This window comes from Myxocyprinus asiaticus, chromosome 25, assembly GCF_019703515.2.
Source record: "Myxocyprinus asiaticus isolate MX2 ecotype Aquarium Trade chromosome 25, UBuf_Myxa_2, whole genome shotgun sequence".
NCBI lineage: Eukaryota > Metazoa > Chordata > Actinopteri > Cypriniformes > Catostomidae > Myxocyprinus > Myxocyprinus asiaticus.
The window spans coordinates 27,804,954-27,832,821 of NC_059368.1; the positions used below are offsets into that span (position 1 = coordinate 27,804,954).

At 39.1% G+C, this 27,868-nt stretch overlaps 1 protein-coding gene across 5 annotated transcripts; it reads right to left on the reverse strand.

Moving 5' to 3' along the window:
- Nucleotides 1–9,018: 9,018 nt before the first annotated feature.
- LOC127416532 (tumor necrosis factor alpha-induced protein 2-like) lies at nucleotides 9,019–26,723 on the reverse strand. 5 transcript variants are annotated; one of them, XM_051655976.1, is made up of 13 exons: nucleotides 26,657–26,723; nucleotides 24,459–24,632; nucleotides 17,992–18,165; nucleotides 16,728–17,358; nucleotides 16,478–16,592; nucleotides 13,747–13,869; nucleotides 13,532–13,626; nucleotides 13,353–13,445; nucleotides 12,898–13,024; nucleotides 11,732–11,857; nucleotides 10,713–10,868; nucleotides 9,646–9,767; nucleotides 9,019–9,437 (listed from the first exon to the last, which is right to left on the reverse strand). In XM_051655976.1, exons 1-13 carry the CDS (start codon nucleotides 26,679–26,681, stop codon nucleotides 9,278–9,280), a joined length of 2,121 nt encoding a protein of 706 aa, XP_051511936.1. In that variant the 5' UTR covers nucleotides 26,682–26,723; the 3' UTR covers nucleotides 9,019–9,277. The 5 variants fall into 5 exon arrangements, with proteins under 5 accessions (XP_051511936.1, XP_051511935.1, XP_051511934.1 ...); XM_051655975.1 differs by having other exon boundaries at nucleotides 16,728–17,355; nucleotides 24,459–24,675; nucleotides 26,657–26,708; XM_051655974.1 differs by having other exon boundaries at nucleotides 24,459–24,675; nucleotides 26,657–26,706.
- Nucleotides 26,724–27,868: the final 1,145 nt, after the last annotated feature.

Genomic DNA, 27,868 nt, shown 5'->3' on the forward strand with positions numbered 1-27,868 from the left:
CAGGATGTGCCGGATTGCCTCCATCTGCTGCTTCACCGCCGAGAACTTGCTGCCCGCCTGGGAAATAGGGGCAGCAAGGAACCGTGTCTTGTCGGCCTTGCCCATCTTGACCAGGTTGAGCCAAAGGTGGCGCTCCTGGACCACTAGTGTGGCAATCGTACAGGCCAGATTGCCTTGTTTTCATGTTCATTAGTTTAGTCTTGACATTGGTTGTCTCTGTCTTGTAGTTACCAATGTTCATGTATTTAAGCCTTCATGTTTGCCATTGTCATTTGTCAAGTATTGTGTTATTGTAACGTTGTGTCAAGTCAAGTCAAATGAAGGCTTGAATCCGAGCACTGACATCCCCTGCCAGCCCTTGGCACAGGTGCATGCAGAACAATACCAAAACACTTGTCTTTAAATTATAACAAAGTTTATTGATGCAGTAATATAAATTAATAATCAATACAATGCAGTTGATAAATTTCCAACTTCCAACTACAAACTAAACAGTAACATGATTAGATATGGTAACAGATAAGCCTATAATACATGAGAGGAGGGTAGGTGTGTGTGTGTGTGTGTGTGTGTGTGTGTGTGTGTAAGGGTGTGTGTGTGTGTGTGAAAGTGTGTGTGTGTGTGTGTGTGTGTGTGTGTGTGTGTGTGTGTGTGTGTGTGTGTGTGTGTAAGGAGAGAACAAAATGGCGAGCATGGTTCTCATGGAGAGTATGTCACGCGAGGTTTCTGGCCAGAGAATGTGGCCGGAGAGACTGGTTAATTGCGTCTACCCGTTTAACGCGTGTCTCCACTGGTACGATAACTTAGGGACAAAACTGGGCTCTATCGCCAAGTTATCTGTTCGCCAAATGTGTGTGTGGGTATGTTTGTGAGGGGTCATGTGTGTGTGCGGTTAGTACGAGATAGAGATGTCAGCTGAAGCCAGTTAAGCGATCATGAGAGAGATGCAACCATTAGTTTTATCACTCAGAGACGCGGTGAACGACTCGTAATTCATCCGCCGCGGTCGTTGGTTCTTTAATGGATAAACTCAGTGTGCCAGTCTCACCCATGATGGCGGAAATGGACAAACAGCCCAACGTGGTTGAACGACAACTCAACAAATCTCATTCGGGGTAACAGTAAGTTGCAGTAATACCTTAAGTATTATTAGCAGCAATGAGCGGACTCGGCGATCCGTAAACTGTACAAGCAATAGCCTTGATACACAAGAATAACACACTATAATAATCTACAGTATCTCTGCCCAGACGTAAACCTCTTACTTTAGTCATATGAGGACGCGGGTAGAATGTGTGTTCGTCCATCGTTTGACTCCGACTCGGTTCCTCGAATCTCGGGTGATGACAGGAGGCAGTTTTCTTGCTCTGTCGGCGAGCGGTACAATGGCTGATTCTCGGCAGGTCGGCAGAGAAATCAGCGAAGTCGACTTTGTTGAAGAAGGAAAAGGAATCTTCTTTCTTCACTTCTGCAGGCAAAAGGTTGAGATGCAGATTGCTCAGCGGTCTCCTTTGGATCCGTTAGCATGCTTGGTGGAACACGGAGAAATCTCGGCTCGTCCAGCAAGATGGAGATTGTATGGCCAAAGTTCAGGTACGTATGTTACTTCCTTGGGCAACGAGGCAACACCTGGGAGCTGCAGGGCTGCAACTAGATGCAGCACATACTGTCGCTGGAAGCAAGCCTAAGAGGAAACTCTGGAGTTTTATACTCTCGATAACATCATGGTTGAGGGACGCGTTCTGTCGTGCGTTTCATCCAATAGGAGTTGAGAGTTCGATCCTTCAGAATCTCACACCTAGGTGTAAAGTGAGCAAGGCTTGATGGGATATGTAGTCTGTTTGGACTCCCTTTGTTTGATTTTGGTGCTGTTTTCGTGTTATCAGGCTTTGAGTGTGACAAAGTGCCTTTGTCTCCTAACTGAGCACATGAGGCCCAACAAGGGTATCATTTATTATCGAGGATTAAAGATAGTTATCAATGTTTTAACAACTCTGAATTTAAATAACCTGTAAAAATGGTCACACAAGCCCATTATAATAAATGTCACTTCTAAGTTTGTCACTACTTACTGTAAATAACTCCAGATGCTGTTTTTCTGCCATTACCTCAGGAAAGCACTGCTCCCTTTTTGAACGACCACTATGACTGAAAGGGTGAGCGCTGTCTGTGACTGCTAGTGTATTTTAGCATTCTGCACGTAAGATAAGCGGAAGAAAAATAGCTCCGGTGCCATGCAACTATAGCTAATATAATTATTTTATTTCCACTTCTCCAGGGCATCCTGCAGTGAGCATCCACCAAACAATCCACTATCTGAAATCTGCCCATTGCGACCCACATCTACATACAGGAATCTGTAACTGCTGTCAACCAGTGCCATTGGAACTATGGAAAAAGTATGCTTGTAGTTGTAGAATGTTGATCCAGTTCCTGGTGGGGGGCAAATGTTGACGTGTTTCCCATCCGGAGCACCCAGGCAGTTTGGGAAGTTCCACTGAGCCTGGAACCCATCGGCTACTTGCTGCCACTCTTCAGCTGTGTCTGGGCACTGAAAAACAAGAATATAAAACAAAAACTAGTTTCATATGTCAGACCCTTGATAACTCATAGTCATTTGGCCATGTTTCACTGTCCAAATGCGTATAAACTGCACTATAAACGTCAAAGTATTAAAAAAAAGTAAAACAGATATAACATGCATACCTTCAGGTATTTCTCTTTTAAGACCTGGTAGATAGCTGCACAGATTTCAAGAACGAATTGCCGAATTGTTGACATTCCCACTCGGAACTGTTAAGAAAGGCTCTTGAAGCTTTCTCCGGTAAATATTACAAGCACAAAACTCCATTATCAATACTGCAGGGTTCCTAACTTCCTACACCTTTTCCAGAGTCAAATCAAACACTTTAAATGCATTTTCAAGCACCTTACAACTGTGGTAAATTACATATAGATATACATTCAATATACAGAGTATACTGATTATTGCACTTCTTCATTACATTAAATTAGATTATTGAATATATAGAATTATGTTTTATGCATTGTTTCTTTTTTAAGTAGACTTGCCATCCTAAATAACCGAAATTCCAAGCAAGTTCAAGCACTTTCTTCAAATCTTAGCACTTTTCAAAGCTTAAAAAGCCCAATATACACAACTGAAAAGGTGTTGTAAAGTTAAACAAAGAAAAACCTTTAGCTTGCCTACCTGTTGCCAAGAAACGTAGTGTAATCATCAGACATTCCCCTACAGAGATACAATCCCAGTAGTTCGTGTTTTGCCTCTGGATGTTGGACTGATAAGTTCCTTCAGTATGAGGTTTCAGTTAACTCCAGCTCTTGACACAGGTTCGGTAAAGCCCCTTGAGCCTCTCTCTGAAGTATCCACGATTTCACCCATTTAGTGCGGGTTCTCCGTATTTTTCGCGTCCGCATCTTCCTTTCTTCTTCCACAAGCAAAAGACCAAGGGCTGACAACGCCAGTGCCATTTGCAACTTATCAGACATTAACGATATATCACGAATCCGTCTGTGGTGAGCGATATTTGTGTGAAAATGGTAAGCAAGCACTGCTTTGTTCATGTTTTGTATCCCAGCAGTCACTAACTCTTCCAGTTTTCCGTAACGAATACAGACTGCTGGTACGGAAAGTTATTTCCTCTCACGCAGGCGCAGAACGGACGTGCTAGTTGGCCGCCGGGTGTCGTCTTTGCAGTGTGTTCAAGAGCAAATTTTTGACCCAGACGCAGGCGACGTGAGCCGATCCCACAGTCTGCTTTAGTCGCCACTAGTTCTTTGATGTCAGTTTGGTGTGTCATGACCTTTAGGGCCCAAGCACTGAAAGTGCGGAGACCCTATTGTTCTTCTAAGGATTTTTCTTTTTCTTCTTCATTTCAAGGTTTTCGGTACTTTTGGGGTACTTCACATGCGTGAAAACTCTTGAAAGTTTGCACACACATCAGAGTCGTCGGCCATTAGGGCTTGGCAAAGTTACAGGGGGGTGTGAAGGGGGGGCTCTGTAGTGCCAACTAGAAGATGGGCATGTTCGGTGGTCTCTGTAGCACATCCCTTTTGAGTTACTGTCACCAAACTTTGTACATATATAGATCTCATCAAGCCGGACAACTTTTGCACAGACAGTCATAAGCTCCACCCATCAGGAAGTCGGACATTTTGGATTGTTTGAAAAATGCATGCTCTGGAATTTGAAATACTCCTCCTAAGGATTTCATGTTACAGATACCAAATGTGAGCGACATCATGCCACATCATTGACGATGCTAAATTGCAAACAGATTTTTGATATATCGAATGGTGTTGTCATGGTGACGTGATAAACTAACATCAAAAAATGGGAAAAAGGAAGTGTCTCATATCTTCTGCGTACATTGCGTGATTTACATCAAAATTGAGCCAAATGTTTGGCCTTGTGGGTTGATCACATTGATGTGGCTATTGAGGGTCACGGTCATAGTGCCACCAAATGGTGGAAGGAAGTGTGGCACATTTAACAGACTTTGAAATATCCCTCTTATGTTTACATGAATTGCTTCGAATTTTTTTAGAATAATGTCAAGATAGTGCAGATTTAAAATTATGAAGGGTTCTTGATATCTTACATAGTGTTGCCATGGCAATACATTAAATGTCATTATTCCTTGTTATCTATATTCACATGTTTTTGAGGTACTTGGCATGCTTGAATTTCATAATATTTTGCATACAAACATATTTTTGATATTTTGAACGGTGTCACCATGGTGAAGCAATAAATTTATGGTGAAAAATGGGAAACAGGAAGTGCCTTATATCTTCTGTGTGCATTGTGTGATCTTGATGAAAACTCAGCTGTATGTTTGGTAATGGGGGCTGATCATATTTATGTGGCTATTATTGGTCATGGTCATAGCACCACCAACTGGCAGCAGGAAATATGGCACTTTAACAGACTTTGAAATAGCCCTATTATGTTTACATGATTCAAAATTCTTTAGAATAATGTCAAGACACTGCTGATGTAAAATTGTCAAGGGATAATTGATATCTTAAATAGTGTTGCCATGGCAACACATTAACTGTTATTATTCCTCTCTTCCTATATTTGGGTGTTTTTGAAGCACTTGGCATGCTTAAAATGTCATGAAATTCTGCACACACATCAGAGTTATTGGCTATTAGCTCAAATTAATGGCGAAAAATGGGAAACAGGAAGTGTCACATATCATCTGTGTGCAATGTGTGATTTAGATAAAAAAATAGATGTATGTTTAATCTTGGGGACTAATCACATGGATGTGACTATTTTGGGTCACATAATAGCACCACCATCTGACAGAAGGAAGTGTGGCTTTTACAACAGACTTTAAAATAGTCCTTTTATATTTACCAAAATTGCTTCAAAATTGTTTAGAATAATGTCAAATGCCAAATGCATGTGTCCACCTTGCATTGTTTTCCGAAAGCCACTGGGTGGAAATGGACCCATGGTGCTTGGGCCCATCATCGCTGCTTGCAGCTATATTTATCTTAGTTTTTGTGAATCTGTGGCAGAAGGGGGCAGTTAGCTCAACACCAGTTGTACAGACAACACGCCTCGTCATACCAACAACAACTCTCATGTGTCATCTGTGATACACCATTTTTTTCTCTATTTGTGTATTTTATTGTATTTTTTTGTGTGTATTTTTTATTTTTTATTTATGGTACAGTGCTTTGGTCAACATGTGTTGTTTGTAAATGTGTTATCGAAATAAATGCGTCAAATCTGCCTTGAAAGACAGCTGGACCAAGCACAACAGAATGCAGGGCTCTTGAGAAGCGTCTTTCAAAGTTTCAAACTATATTTAACTTGACACAGCATCCTAAAACCACAGCACTTATGACTAGAAATGCTGAAAACTAGTGAGACGCAATGCAATCAAAGTAGAAATAGACCAACAATTAAAAATAATGGAGACAGAATTAGACAAATACTGTAATAGGGTTATCTTCAGTGGTATGGAAATAAAAAACTAACAATATTTTGACTTCTAAAGCCACCTTTTGTGTTGTCCATTTGCTTTTGTCTACTGCCACAATATATAGTATGTATTACAATATTATTATTTACTAAATTATCATTATTTGGTGGCCTTTTTCAGTAAATATTAATGTATGCGATAACTTACAATTAATTTAATTAATTGGCACATCATGTAATTTGATTAATAAATACAAGATTTAAAATATAAACTGTTTTTATTTGTTTAAAATTTTTTGGTCACTACTAATTTTAATACTTTGCACTTCATTTAATTATGAAGTTACTATTATTCTACATTGTGGAAAATAATAATAATTAAGAATGAGTATGTGTCCAAACCTTTGACTGGTAGTGTATAGTATGTCAATGTAAAGTTAAGGGAAGATTATAACTTGAAAAAGAATTGTTAGTGGAGCATCTCAACACTCTAGCATTCACTGCCCATAACTACATCACCTGCAGTAATGAGGATTTTACCGTAACATGTATTAATACAGTACATTTCTAAACATTTCCTCCAGATACTGTAACAGAAAAATGCAATTTCCACAATAATTTTAATATTAGTTCACTTATCAATATTTTCTCTTACACAGTGCTACTTTGTTTCTCTTAAGCAATTTGAACAAAGATATTACTCAGTAACAATAAAGCAATAATAATGACAACATATCTGAACACTTAAAATGAAGTCTCTAACTTAAGGCATATTCAAACACCATAACCATCTCAGTTAACCATCTTAGTTAAAGTGAAAATTAGTACACTCTGAATCAACAATAACTATGTATTGTTCTCTTATTTGCCATGACTCTTAATATTGCACTGTTCCCTAATGATTCAGTACACTTGACATTGCATCACTAAGCTGACGCTATGGGGATGGTCCTTCTACATGACCTAGTTGAAACCTTTCTAAAATATCGCCAGTCTTATCTATAGTGTTTAAGCACCGCCCTTTTAGGCACAAAGCTGTCTGGTATAAAAGCGGGTGTGCAAACACAATTCCTCAGAATATTCTTCAAGACAGCGATTCATCTCTCGTCTACAAGCCTTCTACTACTTCGCTGTCGACATACACGAGTCAGCGATTCACAGCAACGAGAAGACTCTCAGCTCCCCTGCAGTGTTCCGGCGAACATTTACTCCGCCTTGCCGCTTGCCGCTTCGCTGATGAACAGGCCGCTTCAGCATTCTGATTCCCCACAGCGCTTCGGCAGGAGTTTTGCATCCTTACAAGCTATTGTTGATATTGTGTGTGTGTGTATGTATATATATATATATATATATATATATATATATATATATATATATATATATATATATATAATATATACGTAAGAGTTCCTTATGTGAGGGACACATCCCACCATCAGATCAGCATGAGAGCTGCATTCACTGTCTGGGCCGTGCCCACGCAGAGACAGCTCTCATAGAGACAGACTACCCTCACTGCGAGGGCATGAGTTTCAAGATGCTTCCCTCGCAAATCTTTCAGAGGGATGATACAGCCTTCCGCGCCCTCCCACCCACCTCTTCTGTGACTCCCGAGGGATTGAATTTCCTCAGCTGGCGAAGGAAGTACAACCTCTGCTGGGCCTTTTTCAGTCAATGTGGGTCTCCCACTTCAGGTCCTGTGAGATGGTAGTGCCCAGGAACCTGAATGACTCCACTACTGCCACAGTGCTGTTTAGAATGGTGAGGGGGGGGTCAGTGTTGGGGTGTTCATCCTAAAGTCCACAATCATCTCCACCGTTTTGAGCGTGTTCAGCTCAAGGTTGTTTTGACTGCACCAGACAGCCAGCTGTTTAACCTCCCTTCTGTATGCAGACTCATCGTCATCTCGGATGAGGCCGATGACAGTGTATTTATATATATATATACGTAAGAGTTCCTTATGTGAGGGACACATCCCACCATCAGATCAGCATGAGAGCTGCATTCACTGTCTGGGCCGTGCCCACGCAGAGACAGCTCTCATAGAGACAGACTACCCTCACTGCGAGGGCATGAGTTTCAAGATGCTTCCCTCGCAAATCTTTCAGAGGGATGATACAGCCTTCCGCGCCCTCCCACCCACCTCTTCTGTGACTCCCGAGGGATTGAATTTCCTCAGCTGGCGAAGGAAGTACAACCTCTGCTGGGCCTTTTTCACAATGGAGTCAATGTGGGTCTCCCACTTCAGGTCCTGTGAGATGGTAGTGCCCAGGAACCTGAATGACTCCACTGCTGCCACAGTGCTGTTTAGAATGGTGAGGGGGGAGTCAGTGTTGGGGTGTTCGTCCTAAAGTCCACAATCATCTCCACCGTTTTGAGCGTGTTCAGCTCAAGGTTGTTTTGACTGCACCAGACAGCCAGCTGTTTAACCTCCCTTCTGTATGCAGACTCATCGTCATCTCGGATGAGGCCGATGACAGTGGTGTCATCTGCAAACTTCAGGAGCTTGACAGAGCGGTACTTGGCGATGCAGTCATTGGTGTAGAGGGAGAAGAGTAGTGATTGAATATTCAAGATCTCTCTGTTTGTACACAATGTGTAAAAGTGTGTCTATACTGGTCTAACATCATGTGATATTTAGCCTGCGGATAACCAGACAATCTGATTCAACATCATTTAAATAGGTTGCAAATGAACAGTAGCAACATGAATATAAAATAAAATGCAAAACATTTTATATACTGTAGTCTAATGACAAATAACAGTTACAAAAATGAGTTATAGAGCTTAGTATGGTTTAATAATACATATTGTATGAATATATGTAATTATTGATGTCTATATAGTCCTCCAGCATTACATAACTTTGCTTTAGACATTCTTTACTCTGCTTAAATACATTAGAATGAACAATAAATCAATAAAAAATAAAACTTCATTTTGTGTACATTTGGTTTCCAATATATAATACATAGACAAACATGCAGAAAAATTATGGAATCGAGATACATGTTTTTATTTGTGTCTATAGCTGAACATTTATGTAATCTATAGTGTGCATGTCTATAGTTTTTTATATCAGTTTTTTCTTTTAATAAATGCATTACCTAAACAGAATGCAGTACTTCATTGTGTAGTTATATTACATTGTTTGCTAAATTAAGCGTTTTAGCAATGAGAAATGTGTAAGACTGTGACAGAATAAAATCCATTAATTTTCTCAATAATAAATACTACTTAACAATTCAACACATTACTTATCACTGTGTACATCACATTTATATAAGCAACATTAGCTATTGACCAACAGGGCACTTATAAGATTTTCCGTTTGACAAGTACTTTGGAAAAGAAGGAAGGGGAAGACTCAGTGTCTAGCATACCCCTATGCTCTCTCAAACACCCTTTGATCCTGCGCAAATCTGAACTTGATAGGTTGGTCTTCAGGTTCAAGACAGCAAGAACATGCTGTTCACTGGTGGAGAGTGAAAACAATGATCATTAATCAAGCATCTTACAAAGCAAGACAGACACCATAAGATAGAATGTTAATTGCTAATTAAAAAGATCATAGTTGTTCAGTCACTTTGTGAAATATGCTAGGGTTTGGTTGTGACCTAATATCTGCCTCTAATGTAAAATAATTGCATCATGCCCACTTATGTAATGTCTAACAGACTTGCCTAAGGTCAGGATAGACTCTTTCCAGTGTAACTATCTCAATCTGCAGGCTCCCGGGGTCCTGCAGTCTCAAAATCTCAGCTAATCTGGGGAGAATTTGAGAGAGCCACTCCTGTTTGGATCCCTAGTGATGAGAATAGTAATTAATTTAGAAAAGTACAGTAAGCTTAATGTTACATAAAAATATTCTGTATATATGCAGCTGTTTTTTGTTTTTTTTTTACACAAACTCTCAAATAATTGTGGTTTCCACAATTCAATATGCTACTTCAAACAAAGAGAACTATGCAGAGACAATACATTGAATAGGCCAATATTTTGTCTGTGAATGATTCAATACCAGAAAATAAATCTTTTTAAAGAAAATAATTCAAACTTTAGAGGTTTTAGTGATTTAGTATTTCAAAATAATAACAACCACATGTGCGAGCTGCTATGAGTCAAGAATTCCAATGATTTGACCGTAATGTTCCAGTATAAACAGATTCTTGTTGGAGTTAAAATCATTTCCAAATGTTGATTTTGTAGAGTGGGGATAAAAAATAGAATACACACAACAATGCTTCTTTTTTGCATTTTTCTCATTTAAAACAACTTTCTTTTTTTTTTTTCATTAGAATGTTTTTTGTTATTTTCAGAATTTCTTAGTATTTTGTGTGTCCTTCTTTTTCTTTAAGACAGCATGCACTTGACCTAGAATGACCTCCACAAGTTGGGCAGAACCTGATAATCCATGTAACCATGTTGAGAATGTGCTTCAATGGACACAAGGGAATCTGATCTTTATGCAGTGGAGTTTACACATTTTAATTACTTTGTTTATTTGATTGGTAACCAAGAAATAATGCAAAATTACATGGTTTCTTTTTTTTCTTTTTTTTTTTTTTTTTTTTTACATTTTTCAGAAGTACTAAAACTTTGTTTACTTCCAGCTTTAAATTAGATTTTCAATTTCAGATTTTCAGTGAAATCTCAGTCTTTTGGACCCCACTGTATATCATGTATAATTACATTGAGTGTGGAATGAATGTGTGTATTCAAATATGCAACAGTCTGGTTTTGCTCTCACCACTTTGGTAAACACAGAGCAGATTTTACTGCTGTCTTGGCAGATGAACTTGGCAGCTGCCTCTTGCTGCTCTTTGTCTTTCAGTTTCAGTTTTCGCTTCATCATTCGCCTCACATACTCAACCATTACATCTTTATGCAGCTCATCCAGTAGTTCCTATACACATATAGATACACACTCATCAGATATATACATTTATACCTAGAAACAGTATTAAAGGAATAGTTCTGTCATCATTTACTCACACTCATGTGTTCCAAACCCATATGACTTTCTTCTGTGGAACACAAAAGGATATTAACACTTTTTTTTTTTTTACCCAAGCATAGATGGTTCTAAAAACCCAGCACTTCCATTTTTTTTTTGCACCAGAATTAGTGAGAATGACGGACGGAGTGATGGACGGAACGAGAGAAGGCTCAAGTGAATCAGTCGGCTCCGACGGTAACCGATCACTTGAATGTTTGTAATATACAAATAAAGATATTGTGATGTTGAAAAGATTATTTAAGCAGCTGATTCATTATGAAAACCACTTTGGTTCCAATTTGCTGGTAAACAGCAGCACAAATGCAGATCACGCCGGTTTGATCGTACACTTCTGAGCACAGCCTAGTGTTATTACACCAGTTTGATCATACGTGTGAAAGGGTTAAAAAAATGTCGCAGTCACTGATTTTCAAACCATTGAAGTTAATTGTGACTTTAAAGCTTAATAAAGCACCCAAAATTGTCATAAAAGTAGTAAAGGTGACTTGTGTATCATACTCCATGACTTTTGAAGACATATGATCACTTTCTATGATGAACAGACAAAATGTAAGTTGTAATTCACTCTCCAATCAAATTTGTCTATAAACTACTATTGTATGGAAATCAGCGAACGCAACATTCTGTAAAATGTTCTTTTCTGTTAAGCAGAGAAAAGAATGCCATACGGGTTTGGAAAAAAAATGAGGGTGAGTAAATCATGACACAGTTTTAGTACACTCTATCATTGCTGTGAAAGCGATTCTGACCTCCAGGCATTCAGGTTTCATCTCTTTAAAATGATCAGTGTTATTCTCAAGCGCCTTCACCAGCTCCTCCACAACTTCATGGTGACCAGTAAACCAGACTTGAGTCCACAGTTTATGGTATATTGGCTGTGTAGGTATAACAAAGAGGAATCAAGTCAGGCTATTTCAAAAGTGTAAACTTTGCTAGAGGAAAAAAAACAGCCCAAGGTGGTTTGCTTGTTTTAGCTAATTTAAGCAGGCCTCCCAGCCTGGTCAAGCTGGTGTTTAGTTGATTTATCTAGTCAGACAGCTGGTCTCTCAGTCTGACCAGCTGATAATAATACAAAACCCCTTGAAAATGATTAAAACCACCATAAGCTGATTTAAGCTATTTTTGTCAGCAGGAACATTTCTTTTTATTTGAGAAATTAAAGAAGCATCACAAACATTGAAGTAAATTACATGATTTAGCAAAGTAGGACATGTTGGTCTTGGGACCACATTCTTATTAGACAAAGACCAAGACTAATCCCTAATCCAATCACGATAACCTCCCAATAAAACCAGAGTGAAATGATAAGTTAATGGTGAAGTGTATATTTTCTGCCACAAACAGATCAGTATACTGTCGTAAGTGGCATCAAACAGAACTGCAAAAATAATGACCAAAAAGGTTTCCCAAACACTTGTACCCCATCTCCCATAGATTGGACAAACAGGCAGTCCCTCATCAAACTCATCCCAAAACATGTTGGGTATGTTGGACCGCTCATGCGAGCATAGCGATGTTGCAAGCGCCACTGATCCACAGTGTTAACACTCAAGGAAATCATCCTATGAATGGCTTACTTATAGCTTTCTCTGTAGATTAAATTAGAAATGAATTATTTCGACCATTGATGAAATGACACCAACAAGGATGTTGATCCAGGAACATGTCCTGCTTGACTAAATCTCATTAATCAAAGAATAATCAGTGTGAAAATGTCATTACAGAGATCTTTGTTTATACTGTATATTAACTATTACTGTTAATTAACTTGCTATAGTACAAGCTCTGAAAACACTATAATGAACACATCATCATTGGTCATCTTACTTAAAAAATTAGGTAGAAAAAATGGATTAGAGCGGTATAGCTCCAGTTAATTAAGTAAATCTTAATGGTTTTTCTGTTCTTTACCAACCTTCAGATCTGTGTGAATTCGACTGAGGAAATATTTGTGACAAAATGATTTTAGGTCTGATAATGTGGACAGGCAAGCTGTTCTAGTCTCCTCTGAGAAATTATTTTCAGCTCTTTGTACATAATACCTATAAAGATATAGAAAAATAATGTTGCTATAATTTGATTGTATTGATAGTAGACTGCATGTTTACAGTAAACAGAGAGTTTACATAAAATTCAAATATAAGCAAAACACAATAATGCAAATGTAAAACACATCATTATATTTATGTTTCTTTTTAAGTTAAGCAAATAATAAATAATTATATTATAAAAGCATATTTAAACAATAAAGAAAAACATTTTAAAAAGACAATATAAAGTATGTTTTGCAATTCATTCTATTTAAAACTCGGCATTCACAAAAGTTGCAATGAGGCTTTTAATAGATTTTGATTAATCCTTCAAACTCACCTAAACTGGTGAATGCTAACCAGATTAGCACTGAGAGTATTAGGAATGTTTTCTTGTTTTGTTTTGAGCAGTTCCTCCAGACTTTTCATATACCTGCCATTGAAAACAAGGAAAAACATGTCAGTCTAATCATTATAATGCAAAGAGAATGGGACAACGATAGTGACTAGTTATCCCACCTTATTAGAAAGTTGTCCAGCTGGCATAGAATATTCTGGGCTTTACTTTCACAGCCAAGAATTGACTTGACCTCTCTCACAGTTACATCAACAAGCTATGAAACAAAAATGCTGAAACTTCAATATGTTATTAATACGATGCAATTGGAACATGTGCTCCCAACATGCATCATTAAAAGAAGAGGGTTAGGAAGTCAGTAGAACCAATAACCTACTGGTATAACATCTACAGCAAGGTTGCTGAAGTAGCATCCATCCATGAGTTCTGGTTCTGTGCCATCAATCCATTTGATCACTTCTTTCTCAAGAGCATTAGACAACCACTTTGTGACCTCATGCTAATGAGAGAAAACAAACAGGAAATTGGCTATAAAATAAACCTTGCAACAGTAACAACTATGGGAGTTAAATATGACATCAGAAATATTATTGAAAGAAATATTTTCTGGGTTCAATCCAAATTTAGCTCAGCTGACAGCATTGGTGGCACAAATTTGATTACCACAAAAAATTATTTCAACTTGCCCCTGGGTTACAGTAAAACACTTACAATGGAAGTGAATGGGGCCAATCTGTAAACATTAAAATGCTCAAACTTATAGCCACAAGATGATATACATGTTGATTTTAGTGTGAAAAATTTCTAAACCTTTATGTGTTCAGTTATATCAGATTTTATTTTATTTTTTGCCATAATGATGTGACAACATAAACCCTAAAATCCTAAAATGATCGTAAAAAAACAATTTAAACAACTTTACAGCTCAAATAATACACAAGTTTTTACAGAAGAATTAATTTAAGTGCTTTTATAAAATTATAAGATTCACATTTCTTCCTTTAGGCCCTCCAAAAATTGGCCCCATTCACTTCTATTTTAAGTGCTTCACTGTTGCCTGGATTTTTGCTTTTGTTTTTTTTTTTTAAGAAAAACATTATGCCACAAATGCTGTTGATTGAACTTATCTTGTATTGAACCCGGAATATTCCTTTAATAACCTGTTCTATTGTTGAATTGTAATATTTTTAATAAAGATAATTATTGAATTGCTGTTTTAATGATTTGTGACCTGCTCCAACATTTTGAGTCACTCTGACCAAAAGACACATTTTGAGTTTTAATGTAAAAAGGAAAGCATTTAAATTATATTATTACATGGGTCTCTGGAATACTCTATTCTGATTGGTCAATGGCGCCATCTAGCGGTCTGATATTTCTGTGTAACAACCGTACATCCTGGAATTAAGACATATCAGACCGGTCATCTGGGTATTGCGAGTCATCTTTCCTCATTTCTTTTTTCTCACAAAATTACACAATAGGGGTGTGCAGTGAAGCCATTATCTATATCTGTATTTATTACTATGACAAAATTATCTGTATCTGTCTCTGTACTTTGGACAGAACCAGATGTGGGCGTGGCTTAAACCAGTAGTCTCTCAAAACTAATTTTAAATGTAACTCTCTTACATTTATCTTTTCTTTATATAAAATATGCCTATTTAAATATTATTATTATTATTTATTATAAAATAATATATTTATATGTTGATATATCTATTTTTTCTCACAAGATAAAGCTGGATATGTAGGCTACATTAACTGTGGAATGTGTTTTTAGATTTGGTTTCTCCTAGTATTTTTGACATTAATATCTGCTGAAACAGAATTTGGTTTATGACTGCAATGTGCAAGTATAGGCACGAGGTGTCAAACAATTGTGAAATGTCAAGCACTCATTTTGCAGTGAATATTAAATACAAATACAAACATTAAAAGAAATGAGAAAAAATGTATTAAACTTACAAACAGATGAAAGCACTGTAAATTTATATCAGAAAGTTTTATGATAGGCTACTCTTGAGGCTTATTTTGTGAGCACATACTTTAACATAATGTTGTGGACATAGATATTTAGTTAAATTACATGTGCAGAATTAGCAAAATGCAGTGGAATAAATAGCAAGAGCGAGCCTCTATGTATTTCTAGAAAAGAAAAGCAGAAATGTTTTGTTTTCTCTGCAATCCTGTGCAGTAATATTTTGAATAGATTTACAAGTATTTAAACCTCTATGGAGCATTTAAACTGTTTTGGAATAAAGGCTAAACCATGCAATTACCTTAATTGGTGATGTGGATATAAATGTGGTCAGCTTTAAGAGATGGACAGATGAGCACCGTTATAAAATCATCACATCAGGAATTCAACATTGCGCTCAGGTTGGTTTATGGATCTTTACGTGTGAATTGTGTGCAACAGTTTGTGATAATGTGTTAACAGGCATTTTAAGAAGTGGAAAATGTGTATGATATAGTATCTTATTTAATGTTACTCTTGACAAGATTAGATTTCTGAGATGCGCACAATTTATGGAGACTGAAACTGAGTCGAGATCACGACCATCCGATGAACTTGAAATTACACCGTGCACATTTTCATTCATAAGGTTTACACTGTAGTAATATTGACTTTACAGACTCATCATTGCTTTGTAATTTTAGGTATGCTTATTTGAAATATTGCTTAATACCTGTGCTCGTTGGATGATCAGTCTTCAGAATATTTTTTGTATTATTCGAATGAATTTGTAATTCGTTTTGAAGTCATTATTCCTGCCTTTCCGAATAAGGTATTCAGCTTTGGACACATCCCTATTACACAATTTAAACTTTAAAAAAAATTCTATATCCTTTTATTTATTTACTTGGTTAGTAGCCATGTAATAAGTGGGGTAATGTACAGTCCACCGGTTGTTATCACAAAATAAACCTCTTCAGTGTGATAAAAGACCCCTCCGCTTCACTTCAGGTTCCTAATTGGGGTTTACTTTGTGATAACAACAGGCTGACTGTACATTACCCCTTTCATTGTCATCTCTACAATGTGTTTCTGGGTCAAAATGACTCAAATTGATGGAGCAGACAATATCTGTCATCAGAATCACCTCTTTGTATGAAAAGTACTGTTCCTCTAATGTCTTAAGATGTTCTTCAGGTAACAAAGGTCCAAGTGATGAATTTTTGATATGTTCCTTCAATTCTTTGTGCTTCAACACATCTCTAAGAAAAACATATTACAGAATATTAACAGTTCTGAAAACAGTGAGCATCTGTAAATGTTGAATGCTTTATGATGATAATCATGCTTTTGAAATCAGTGACTGATTCTATCACAACCTTGTTATTGCCTCTTACCTTGGGTAGTAATCGACAATCCAACTCAATATATACAAGCAATCCTCAAAATCAATACTCGATTTTGCTAGCTCTTGGAGTCTGTTGGAGAAGGCTTGATGGTAGAGCTGAGAATACATCCTACAAATGTCAAAGTCTGGTGGGTAACATTCTCTCAGCTCTCTGACCACTCTGAGCAGGTCTTTTTGTACTTGCTTGCCAATCCGACACACTTCTCTCTTCAAAGAGGTAGAAAGCTTGTCTGCCCCGTTCTCCTGTTCATCTGCATTCTTCATTCGTTCCTCAACAACAGCCTGGAGTAGTGTGTCATGCAATTCTCTGCACTTCGTGGGCCTCCATATTGGACGTTGCTCCACAGCCACTTCATCCCAGCGTCTGTCCTGTGCCTCCTCCTGAAGTATGGAAGTCAAAGCACTCTTGAGTGTCTCATTGTTTTCCTTATTGAAGGAGTCATAGATGGCCATCCTCAGTCGAATCATGAATATTTCATAGTTCGTTAGCAGCTTGTCCTCCTCATCCTCTGCCCTGGCCACTTCATTTGAACCAAAGAGGTGTTCCTCAGCTGCCACCAGTTGCTGTTGTGCTTCAGCCAGACGGTTCTGTTCAAGGTTTCCGTTAAAATCCATATCTACTGTGGTAAGCGAGAGGAAAATTTCATTTAAAAATGTATTCCACATATTATTATTTTTTTTCATTAACACTGCTCCTGCAAATTCCCTTGTGTACAACAGTGTCTGTCAACTTTTTTATTTGCTTTAGGACCCACATTTTACATTGTACATCAAGTGGTGACCCAACATTGTGGTCAGCATGTTTATCCTTGTTGCATGAGAACATGGATTTAATGGAGTCATATTTTTTTCTTTAACTTATAGTTTTGTTTGTGGTTGTCGAGGATGAGGGTATGTCATGCAATTTGTTCATGCTGACATCTGCCTAAAGTTTGATTGAACACACAGACATCAGCAACAAATGATATGGGAAGCATTTTCTCCTGATTTCATGGTTAGTTGCATTTTATAGATTTAATTTTGCAGTGTATTTTCCCTACTATCCTTGACCTCAGAACACACCCGCAATCCAATTTTGGGTCATGACCCACTAGTTGAGAAGTATTGGTGTACAGTATAGTATAGTAATAGTACATGATCACACACAAACAGGTGTTTACCAATGCTAATGATAACTAAAGATGGTATTTCAGAAAAAAAAAAAGTAAATTGTTGAATTCCCTTTCATTTTTACAGTCCATTGGCAGTTTTACCTGATTGAGTTTCAGGGGTGAGAGTAGGTGCAGATTTTAAATTCATCTGGCGTTTCATGAAGTCCAGAATTTTCATTTTGTCTGATATTTTGATTTTGTGCTTGTGTTTCTGACATTCCATTTTAGGATCTCCAGGGGAATCTGCTATGCCTTCAATGGTCTTAAAGTCCACGTCTGGAAAAAAAAAAAAAATATGAAACAGTGCACTCATAATATGAAACATAGATCTTGCAATTTCTACAAAATAATGACTACTACTATATGTTGGCAAGCTGTAATGTTGGAGCATTTGATGAGGTGAATGTGAAGCTAATGGCACAAGTGACAGGTGAGTAGACGGATTTTGCAAGATGGCGCCTGTGTTTGGCTCTGCCTCTGCCACTATCTGTCTACCTCGTTTTGTGTTACTTGTCCTGTGTGTCGCTCTGTTTTTTCTGCTGCTTCTTAATGATGGTCTTGCTGCTCAGGTGTATGATCGCCAAACTCTTTTATACATAAGATCATCTATGGTAGTTCATAGTGCTCTACATCCATGGGCTGATATTCCACAATCATTACTGTCCACATCAACGCAGTTAGCCGGTGATTCTGGTGGTGGTTTTCAACACCGAAGTTCCCACAGACATCAGAGGAAGCGAGGGAAAAGGGCCGGAATTGATGACTTGGTCAAGCTCCTGCTTATATAAAAGAGTTGTTGCAACCTTATAACTCCGGCAGGAATCTGAGATCTTCGGAACAGTTCTTGTTAGGTGTTCCTTGCTCTAGACTAAAGACTAAAGGTGACTGTGCTTTTGAGGTTGTTGCTCCCTAATTGTGGAATGCTCTCCCTTTGGATTTAAGATCTGTGGACTCTGTGGTCATTTTTAAAAAGCAGCTAAAAACCCACTTGTTTAAAATTGCTTTTGTCTAAATTGTTTTTTTGTCCTTTTTTTATTTTGTATTTTTTTAAAAAAATTGTATGCTTCCTTGTTTTTATATTGTGGATGTTATGCACTTTGTGATGTCTGTTCTAGAAAGGTGCTATTGAAATAAAAATTACTTACTTCACTACTGTCCGGGTTGCATCAGCAAGGATTAGCATTTACACTACAAATGTCATGTGTGGTTACATTTGTTTTTTGACTACTTCAGAATAAGGTTTGAGTAATTCAATCACAAAAAGTTTTAAACCTTGTTGTATTTAGCCCTTTTGACTTCCTATAAGATCATCCAATATGGATCTTTATACTAGGTATAAATGAAGTCAGGGTCCATGACTCCACGACATACCTTGTCAAGCGATTGCAAGTGATTATTTATGAGTATCTTAGAAGCCACATTATTAAGAACTGAATTCTTAGTGGTCGATAATCCAATAAGCCCATTAAGCACTTTTGGTTGGTAACTCTCAGAAAGTAAGAGCAAGTATGAGAAAAAAAGATGAAATTGTCTTTAAAGTTCTGGCATTCCTGCAGTATGTTTAAGCCAATAATACTTGTTCTTATATTTGTGCACATACTTGTTCAATCTTGGCCACTGATCTGGAAGCATACGCCAGAGGTGACCAGACATCCTTATACTGTAACTTTACTATTTTTACACAAAAACTTTAAATTTTACTGAAGGACTTAAAGATGATAATCCTCAGATGTAAATTGTATATTAAATTGCCACATATAGTAAGTGTTCCTCAACTGCCAGCAGCTACTAGAGTTCGTCTGCTAGCTAGTTCCCTTACGATTCAGTTCACTTGACATTGCATCACTAAGCTGACGCTATGGGAGTGTCCTTCTGCACGACCTAGTTGAAACCCTTCTACAATAATGCCAATTCTAAGATTGGCTATGGTGTGTAAGCCCCACCCTTTTAGGAGCGAAGTCGTCCGGTATAAAAGCGGGCGCGCAAACACCATTCCTCAGAATTTTCTTCCTTCAAGACAGCGATTCATCTCTCATCTTAGAATCCCTCTACATTCATCGGCGTTGAAATACACGAGCCAGCAGATGTAATCTTCGCAAGCTTAGAAAACTCTCCGCTCCCCTGCAGTGTTCTGGCAGATATTCTACACTTCGCCATTGATGAACGTGTCCTCGCTTCAGCAACACATCAGCAACACATCTACTCTACACAGCGCTTCGGCCTGAGTATTCTTTATTGCAATTGCTATATTATATATATATATATATATATATATATATATATATATATATATATATATAAATATTTATCTTTCTCTTTTTTATATGTTATATCTTTTTTTTATTATTATTTATGTCACTATATGTATATATATTTAAAGGTATATGTTTCTATGTATATATGGTTGCATTCTCTTTGCACTGGAAGCTTCTGTCACAATTCCTTGTGTGTGTAAGCATACTTGGCAATAAAGCTCATTCTGATTCTGATTCTGATATACAGTATATACAGTATATAAAAGAGCCGCTTATGTGTTTATGTCTTTTTAAAGATGTAATTCTGTAAATGTTCCTTATGTGAGGGGCACATCCTGCCATCAGATCAACATGAGAGCTGCATTCGCTATCTGTGCTGCGACCACACAGAGGTGGCTCAAGACGCTTCGCTCAAGACGCTTCGCTCGTGAATCGCTCTCGTTCTGAGGGACTATTCAGCCTCCTGCACCTGCCCACCCGCCACTTCTGTGACTCCCAAGGGATCACACGAGGAGGCACGGTGGGACCGCGAGGTCGAGCAGGATGAATTTGAGGTGGATCTCTTGCCGGCATGCGCCCTGTGAGCCCCTCAATCTCCATGTAATGCGTGTATGCCAATACAGTATGTGAGGTTGTGCCCTCTGCAGGAGGTCAATGGAGGGCCACTGACAAGGAGATGCTTTGCATCCTTAAAGTACATCAGTGAACTTTTGAATCATTACTCTCCCCAAAGAGCACTTAGATCGTATAATCAACTTCTCTTAACTGTCCCTCGTTGTCGCTGTAAAACTAAGGGTGGTTGGGCCTTAACCACTGCAGCTCCCAATCTTTGGAACAGCCAGCCCTTTCACGTGATGTCTGCTCCTTCACTAGCTAGCTTTAAATCTGTTCTTAAATCTTATCTGTATTCTCTATCTTTTGATCATTCTTAGCTTAAGTGTTTTATGTTTTAGTTACACAGACTGTATTCTGTTTATTGCGCTGTATATTTTGTATGCGTGTGTTGTTTATTAATGTTGTCACTTGCCTATTTGCTCCTGGATTTTTTTCTTTGATATGTTTTATATTTTACTGTACAGCACTTTGGTGCAACTCTGTTGCTTTTAAATGTGCTCTAGAAATAAATCTTGACTTGAATTGACTTTCAAGCGTGGTCAAAGAGTGGTCTCTTCCAGACAAACCGGAAAAATCTCGCCTTGATGAGTGGTTCCTACAGTCCGGACATCGTCAAGTGGCCGCGTTCCACAGATCTGCCCCGTTCTTCCCAGAGGTTCATAACAAACTGACAAAATCCTTGCGTGCGCCCTATTCAACTCGCTTGCACAGCAATTCCACTCTCCTCACTAAAGTGGACCACGGTGAAGACAAAGGTTATGCCCAACTACCCTCTGTGTAGGAGGCGGTAGCGGCACATCTCTGCCCAGTGAGTAGCAGGGTGTGGAAATCGCGCCCCGTTCATCCTTCCAAGCTGTGTCGGCTAACGTCCACACTGGCTGGAAAAGGGTACACAGCAGCGAGCCAAGCTGGTTCAGCACTCCACGCAATGGCGGTGCTCCAAGTTTTCCAAGCTAAACTCATCATGCAAATGGACAAGCAAGGCTACGATCCAGAGACATTTAAAAACCTCTGCGCCACTACAGACTTAGCGCTGCGAGCCACTAAAATCACTGCACAGGCCACTGGCAAGTCAATAGGCAACCTGGTGGTCTTGGATCGTCACATCTTGCTGATCCTCACGGAAATACGTGACGCGGAAAAAGCTGCTCTCTTTTATGCTCCGGTGTGTCGAGCCGGCCTATTCGGCAGCTCTGTGGGTCGGTTTGTTGAGCGCTACGTCACGACTCAGCAACACTCACAGGCGAGATATTTTATGCCAAATGGAGCAGTACTTCATCCCAACCGGCTCACTCCCGCTATGTCTCGGGCCAGCGCCTAGCTAAAAGCCCTATGCCTGCTGCCTCAGCGGCGTCAAAAGTCTCCGCCGAGCCGCGCAAGCCTTGGCCCAAACATAGGCAGCCGCCTCATCGCGAGCCCCGCGCTGATGGGAAAAATCCCCTCATGCAGCAAAAGCGCTACTGACAGGCACAGCCCTATGAAGCAGAATGCAGACTAAAGACACATAATGCTGTTCCCCTCTTCCCCACTGCTGTTTGTCGGGAAGGAATATTGTTGTTCAAAATGTTGTTCAGAACGTTGCTTCTGTGTCTCACATTCAAATAAAGAATGTAAAAATTTGCATTTAAGACACTCGCACTTTCTCAATAAAAAGCTCTTTTCCACTTCAAAGTCAACACATTATGCACAACTGCTTCCCAATGGTGAGCGCCGCATTATATCATATAATGAACTAACCAGATTGCCCTCTGTCCCATTACACGGATGTGTGGCAAGTTTTTACGGGCATTTCCAACTGGGTGCTACAAATGATCGAACATTATTATATGATCCAATTTGCATGTCAGCCGCCCGGTTTCAATGGTGTTCTGTTTTCCACGGTTCCGTCCAAGACGAGCCATCCACGTCCACGAGACACCTCCATGCACTTAAATGGAATGTGTTCGCTAATTGGTGCTTTTCACGTGGAAAAGACCCGGTGAACTGCCCCGTACCTGAAATTCTTACATTTCTTCAAGATCGATTGGACGCAGGACTCACTCCGTCAACGCTCAAAGTCTATGTAGCGACTATATCACGCAACTGAAGCCAGCACCTCTATAGGCAAACATGAGTTAACATAAAGTTCTTTAGGGGAGCGAGGCGACTAAATCCCCCTCTCCCAGCTAAAGTCCCGACTTGGGATCTACTTTGGTCCTAAAGTGCTCACGGGGGCCCCCCTTCGAGCCTCTGGACGCCGTTAAATTGCGTGTGCTTTCTCTTAAGACCGCATTACTGCTGGCTCTGGCCTCAGTAAAATGGGTCATTGATTTGCAAGCACTGTCAGTCAACAATTCATGACTGGAGTTTGGTCCGGGTCTTTCAAAAGCCACTGTCAAACCCAGGAAAGGCTATGTACCTAAGGATTTATCCACACCCTTCAGAACTTAGGTGGTTCACCTTCAGGCCTTTTTCCCTCCTCCATTTAATTCGGATGAGGAACAGTCCTTGCATTTGTTATGACCTTTGTGAGAGCTACACACATAGGTTGAGCGCACATGCCAGTTCAGACTGTCTGATCAGCTCTTTGTGTGCTATGAAGGATGCACAAATGGAATGTCTGTCTCCAAGCAAAGACTTTCTCGCTGGATCATTTATGCGATTGCCCTGGCTTACGAGTCGCAGGGTGCGAATTTCCCAATTGGTGTTAAAACACACTCAACTAGAGGCGTGGCCTCTTCATGGGCATGGACAAACAGTGTGTCTTTACAAGACATATGTTTTGCAGCAGGATGCTCTTCTCAAAACACATTCGCAAGGTTTTACAACCTAGATGTAACATCTCTCATCGCAAGTCCTCTCTGTCTAGAGCGCTTGCTATTTCGTTGGCCAAACATATACTTATGCTCCTCTTCTTAAGTATGGGCTCCCCATCATTTTACACAACCACCTGCATTCAGACCATTGTACTTCCCAAAATTCACAACCACTTTCATTAAAAATAAAACTTCCTTTCTGACTGGGTTCATGAAGGGGTTAATTCATACTATATGACTTTAGTTCACATATCCATTCTGAGTGTTCTCCTCCTGGCTCACCGGGAGGGTCATTCACTTGTGGCATACTCATGTCAGTCACCATCCCATGGGACTTCAGCATCATGTTTCCTCTCTGGGAGGGTTATGTCATGTAGTGCGGCGTGATGGGACTCCATTACGTATGTAACCTTGGTTCCCTGAGATGAAGGGAACAAGACATTGGGTAAGCTGGCCGCACTACAGACTCAGAGTTTTTTGAAGTGCGAGCGATGCGCTCTTTGTCCCTCAGTCAGAAAATTCTGAGGAATGGTGTTTATACCGGACAGCTTCATGCCTAAAAGGGTGGGGCTTAAACACCATAGCCAATCTTAGAATTGGCATTATTGTAGAAGGGTTTCAACTAGGTCATGTAGAAGGACACTCCCATAGCGTCCGCTTAGTGACACAATGTCTCATTCTTTTCATCTCAGGGAACTGAAGTTATGTACGTAACCGAGACATTCTGTTTAATTCTTCCCATGACAATCCAAGTGCACTGAGGAGGGTAGCAAGCACATCTGAGAGGATAATCAACTTAATAATCACTCATAAATTTGAACTCTTGCTCCTAATATGACTCTTGTTAGTTCAAATCTATACAACACAATAAAGTATAGCAATAGCAAAATCACATAAATTTTACCTATTGGAGTTTCAGGGTTGAGTGCAGCCGCTGATTTTGAATTCTTCTGGTGTTTCATAAATTTTATCATTTTGATTTTGGGCTTGAGTTTCAAGGATTCTGCTTCAGTATCACCAGGATGATCTCCTATGCCTTCATCACCTATGATATCTTCACAGCTTTCATGGTTCTCTTCTAAAATGAGAGAATAAGGAGAGAAAAAAAGTGCACACATAATCTACAACATTAATTTTATAAGTTCTTCAAATACGTAAATCTAATACAATTTTATTATATAGCATTTTAATTATAACCTAATAGCATTGTGTTTTCTGTTTCAACAGTGTAATTTGAGAAGAATTTTCCTCTGGGGGAAATCTTTCTTTCTTTCTCTCATCTTTACTTGTTCAGGCTGTGTAGTCCATAGATATCTGTGTTGTCATTCTCCCTCTGATTGCTATTCTATAGTAATGGCTAAATGGAAGTATGGAGAAAACTGAAACTAACCAATATATAAGTCTTTTTGTAACTATAAATCTTGCATTTGCATTCTTTGTGCATATTGCCACCTACTGGTCAAGGAGGAGAATTTATAGCAAAAAAAGGACATGGTTTCTCACCCACACTTATCATATATCTTCAGAAGACATGGATTAAACCACTGAAGTCTGATGGATTACTTTTATGCTGCCTTTAAGTCCTTTTTGGAGCTTCAAAGTTATGGCCACCATTCACTTGCATTGTATGGACCTACAGAGCTGAGATATTCTTCTAAAAATCTTTGTTTGTGTTTAGCAGAAGAAAGAAAGTCATACACATCTGGGATGGTGAGTAAACGGCACTAATCACCCTGGCAGCCCAAATCCTACTTTTAGGCATATCCGTCTCAAATCATACTCCAATTTCGCCTCAAATGCGACACTGAACTGCATTCACAACAGTGTAGCAGATGTTCAACACTGACACAGGTAAGCTCCCCGGTAGCGGCACATCTCTGCCCGGCGAGTGGCAGGGTGTGGAAATCACGCCCCGTTCATCCTTCCAAGCTGTGTCGACTAACGTCCACACTGGCTGGAAAAGCGTACACTGAAGCAGGCCAAGCTTGTTCAGCACTCCACGCAATGGCAGTGCTCCAGTTTTTCCAAGCTAAACTCCTCATGCAAATGGACGAGCAAGGCTACGATCCAGAGACGCTTAAAGAGCTCTGCACCACTACGGACTTGGCACTGCAAGCCACTAAATTCACTGCCCAGGACACTGGCAAGTCAATAGGCAACCTGGTGGTCTTGGATCGTCACATCTTGCTAATCCTCACAGAAATACGTGACGCGGAAAAAGCTGCTCTCTTTTATGCTCCGATGCCTGCAGCTGGCCTATTCGGCAGCTCTGTGGATGGGTTTGTTGAGCGCTACGTCACGACTCAGCAGCACTCGCAGGCGAGACATTTTATGCCACAACGGAGCAGTACTTCATCCCAACCGGCTCGCTCCCGCTCTGTCTCGGGCCAGTGCACGGCTAAAAACCCCATACCTGCTACCTCAGCGGCGTCAAAATTCTCCGCCGAGCCACGCAAGCCTTGGCCCAAACGTAGGCAGCCGCCTCATCTGCTGAACTGCATTCACAATAGTGTAGCAGATGTTCAGCAATGACAAGAGTAAGCTCCTCTGTTGCTTACGCTGTCTCGTGCGTATAATGAGTTAACCGCAGCACAACAGACAGACACCTTAAAGCGTAGTGGATTAAAGCACTGAACTTTTAAGCTGACGGTTATAGGTTCAATCCCCCCAGCCACCACCATTGTGTCCTTGAGCAAGGCACTTAACTCCAGGTTGCTCCAGGGGATTGTCCCTGTAATAAGGGCACTGTAAGTCACTTTGGATAAAAGCATCTGCCAAATGCATAAATGTAAACCGTAATATCTATCCATCCATCTATTTGCTACGTTAGATGAGATTTGATGAATTCAAAAAGGGTGTGGCAAAAACATTAGGCTGTTTTTAACTGAACATTACAGTAAATTCTATAGATCTTAATAACCCAAAGTAACACAGTTAAACTCCAATTGTATTAGGTTACTGTATTAATTCATGCCCAACAACATTCCTTATCAGACAAATAACATTACTTCCATGTCAGACACATTTCCTTACACATTAATCAACATGTGGTCAACATCTGCAGCACAGGACAGTTCATCTAATGATATAGATTTGTCTTACCTTTGCTCATTCTCCTAACAGACATTATGCTCAACTGAGAGAACCCAAAGTGTGTCTGGTTTCTCTTTTAACTATCTACTGTGTGGGAGGGAGCCTCTTACAGTTTCTTTTATAATGCGATGGATATTCCATCGCATCATGTGATCAAGAGAGGCTTGTCTTCCAGAGAAAGACCATACATTTTGATTCTGAATGTTTCATTTGTTTTGTTTGTTACTTGATTGCTAAATCCTGTTTCCTGGGCTTTAATTACAGTAAATTACTTGTGTCTAGTGTTGTGGTCCAAACCCTGGGAATAGATTGTAAGGAAAGCTGTTGTATTAATTAAAAACCAAATAAAAGTTTTTTTTTTTTTTTTTAATATACGTGAAATATGCAATTTGCATGTTACTTGCTTTGAGATATATACTGTAGTACTGTATGTGCAAGATCTAGGTCAGACTAGGAAAAGGGTACAAATCAATTGTACTGTAAGAGTTTGTGCTGCAATCTGATGTAGACATCATTTTGTCCGTAGCATTAACAATGAAAAACACAATAACAAACCACAATGTTAAATAACCAGAACAGCCAAAGGGGAATGAGGAGAATTGGATGAGGTCAGTCTGTATAGTTCATTTACTTTTATTTTAGTTTTGGTTATGAATATGGATGTAAAGATACAGTATATGCCTTACTATTGTCTCAAATTAAATACATTTATATAAAAATGTCTCTGTAAAATAAGTAAATACAATCTCCCCTTGGTATTTTTGTACAACTAGGGAAAGGACACAAGGGTTAGTCATTGCAAAAGGCAAAAGCAGGGCTATATTCCCTGAGCACTTATCATTCTGTTTGGGAATGACATATACAAGCTCTACTCTGACCCTGTGATTAGTTTGTAAATATTTTGCCATTTGTGTTGATTGCAGGCTTACAGTAAGTGATTGAAAATGCATCTTGTGAAGCAAAGTCTTTGGTAAAGCATGAAAATTAAGGGCATCATTTTTTGAGGAAATAAATATATTACATAATATGTTTTGAGTATGTTTTGAAAATGCTAATCAGCTCTTTGTAACGCATATAGCCTACCACATATTCCCACAAGCCATGTGGTTTCTCTCTTGGTCTATAAACTGCAGCTTCCAAATAGGCATCCACCCTGAGCCACCCTCCCCCAAATGTGAATCCACATTCAAATGAAGGCAATGAAATGTGCACACTTATGTG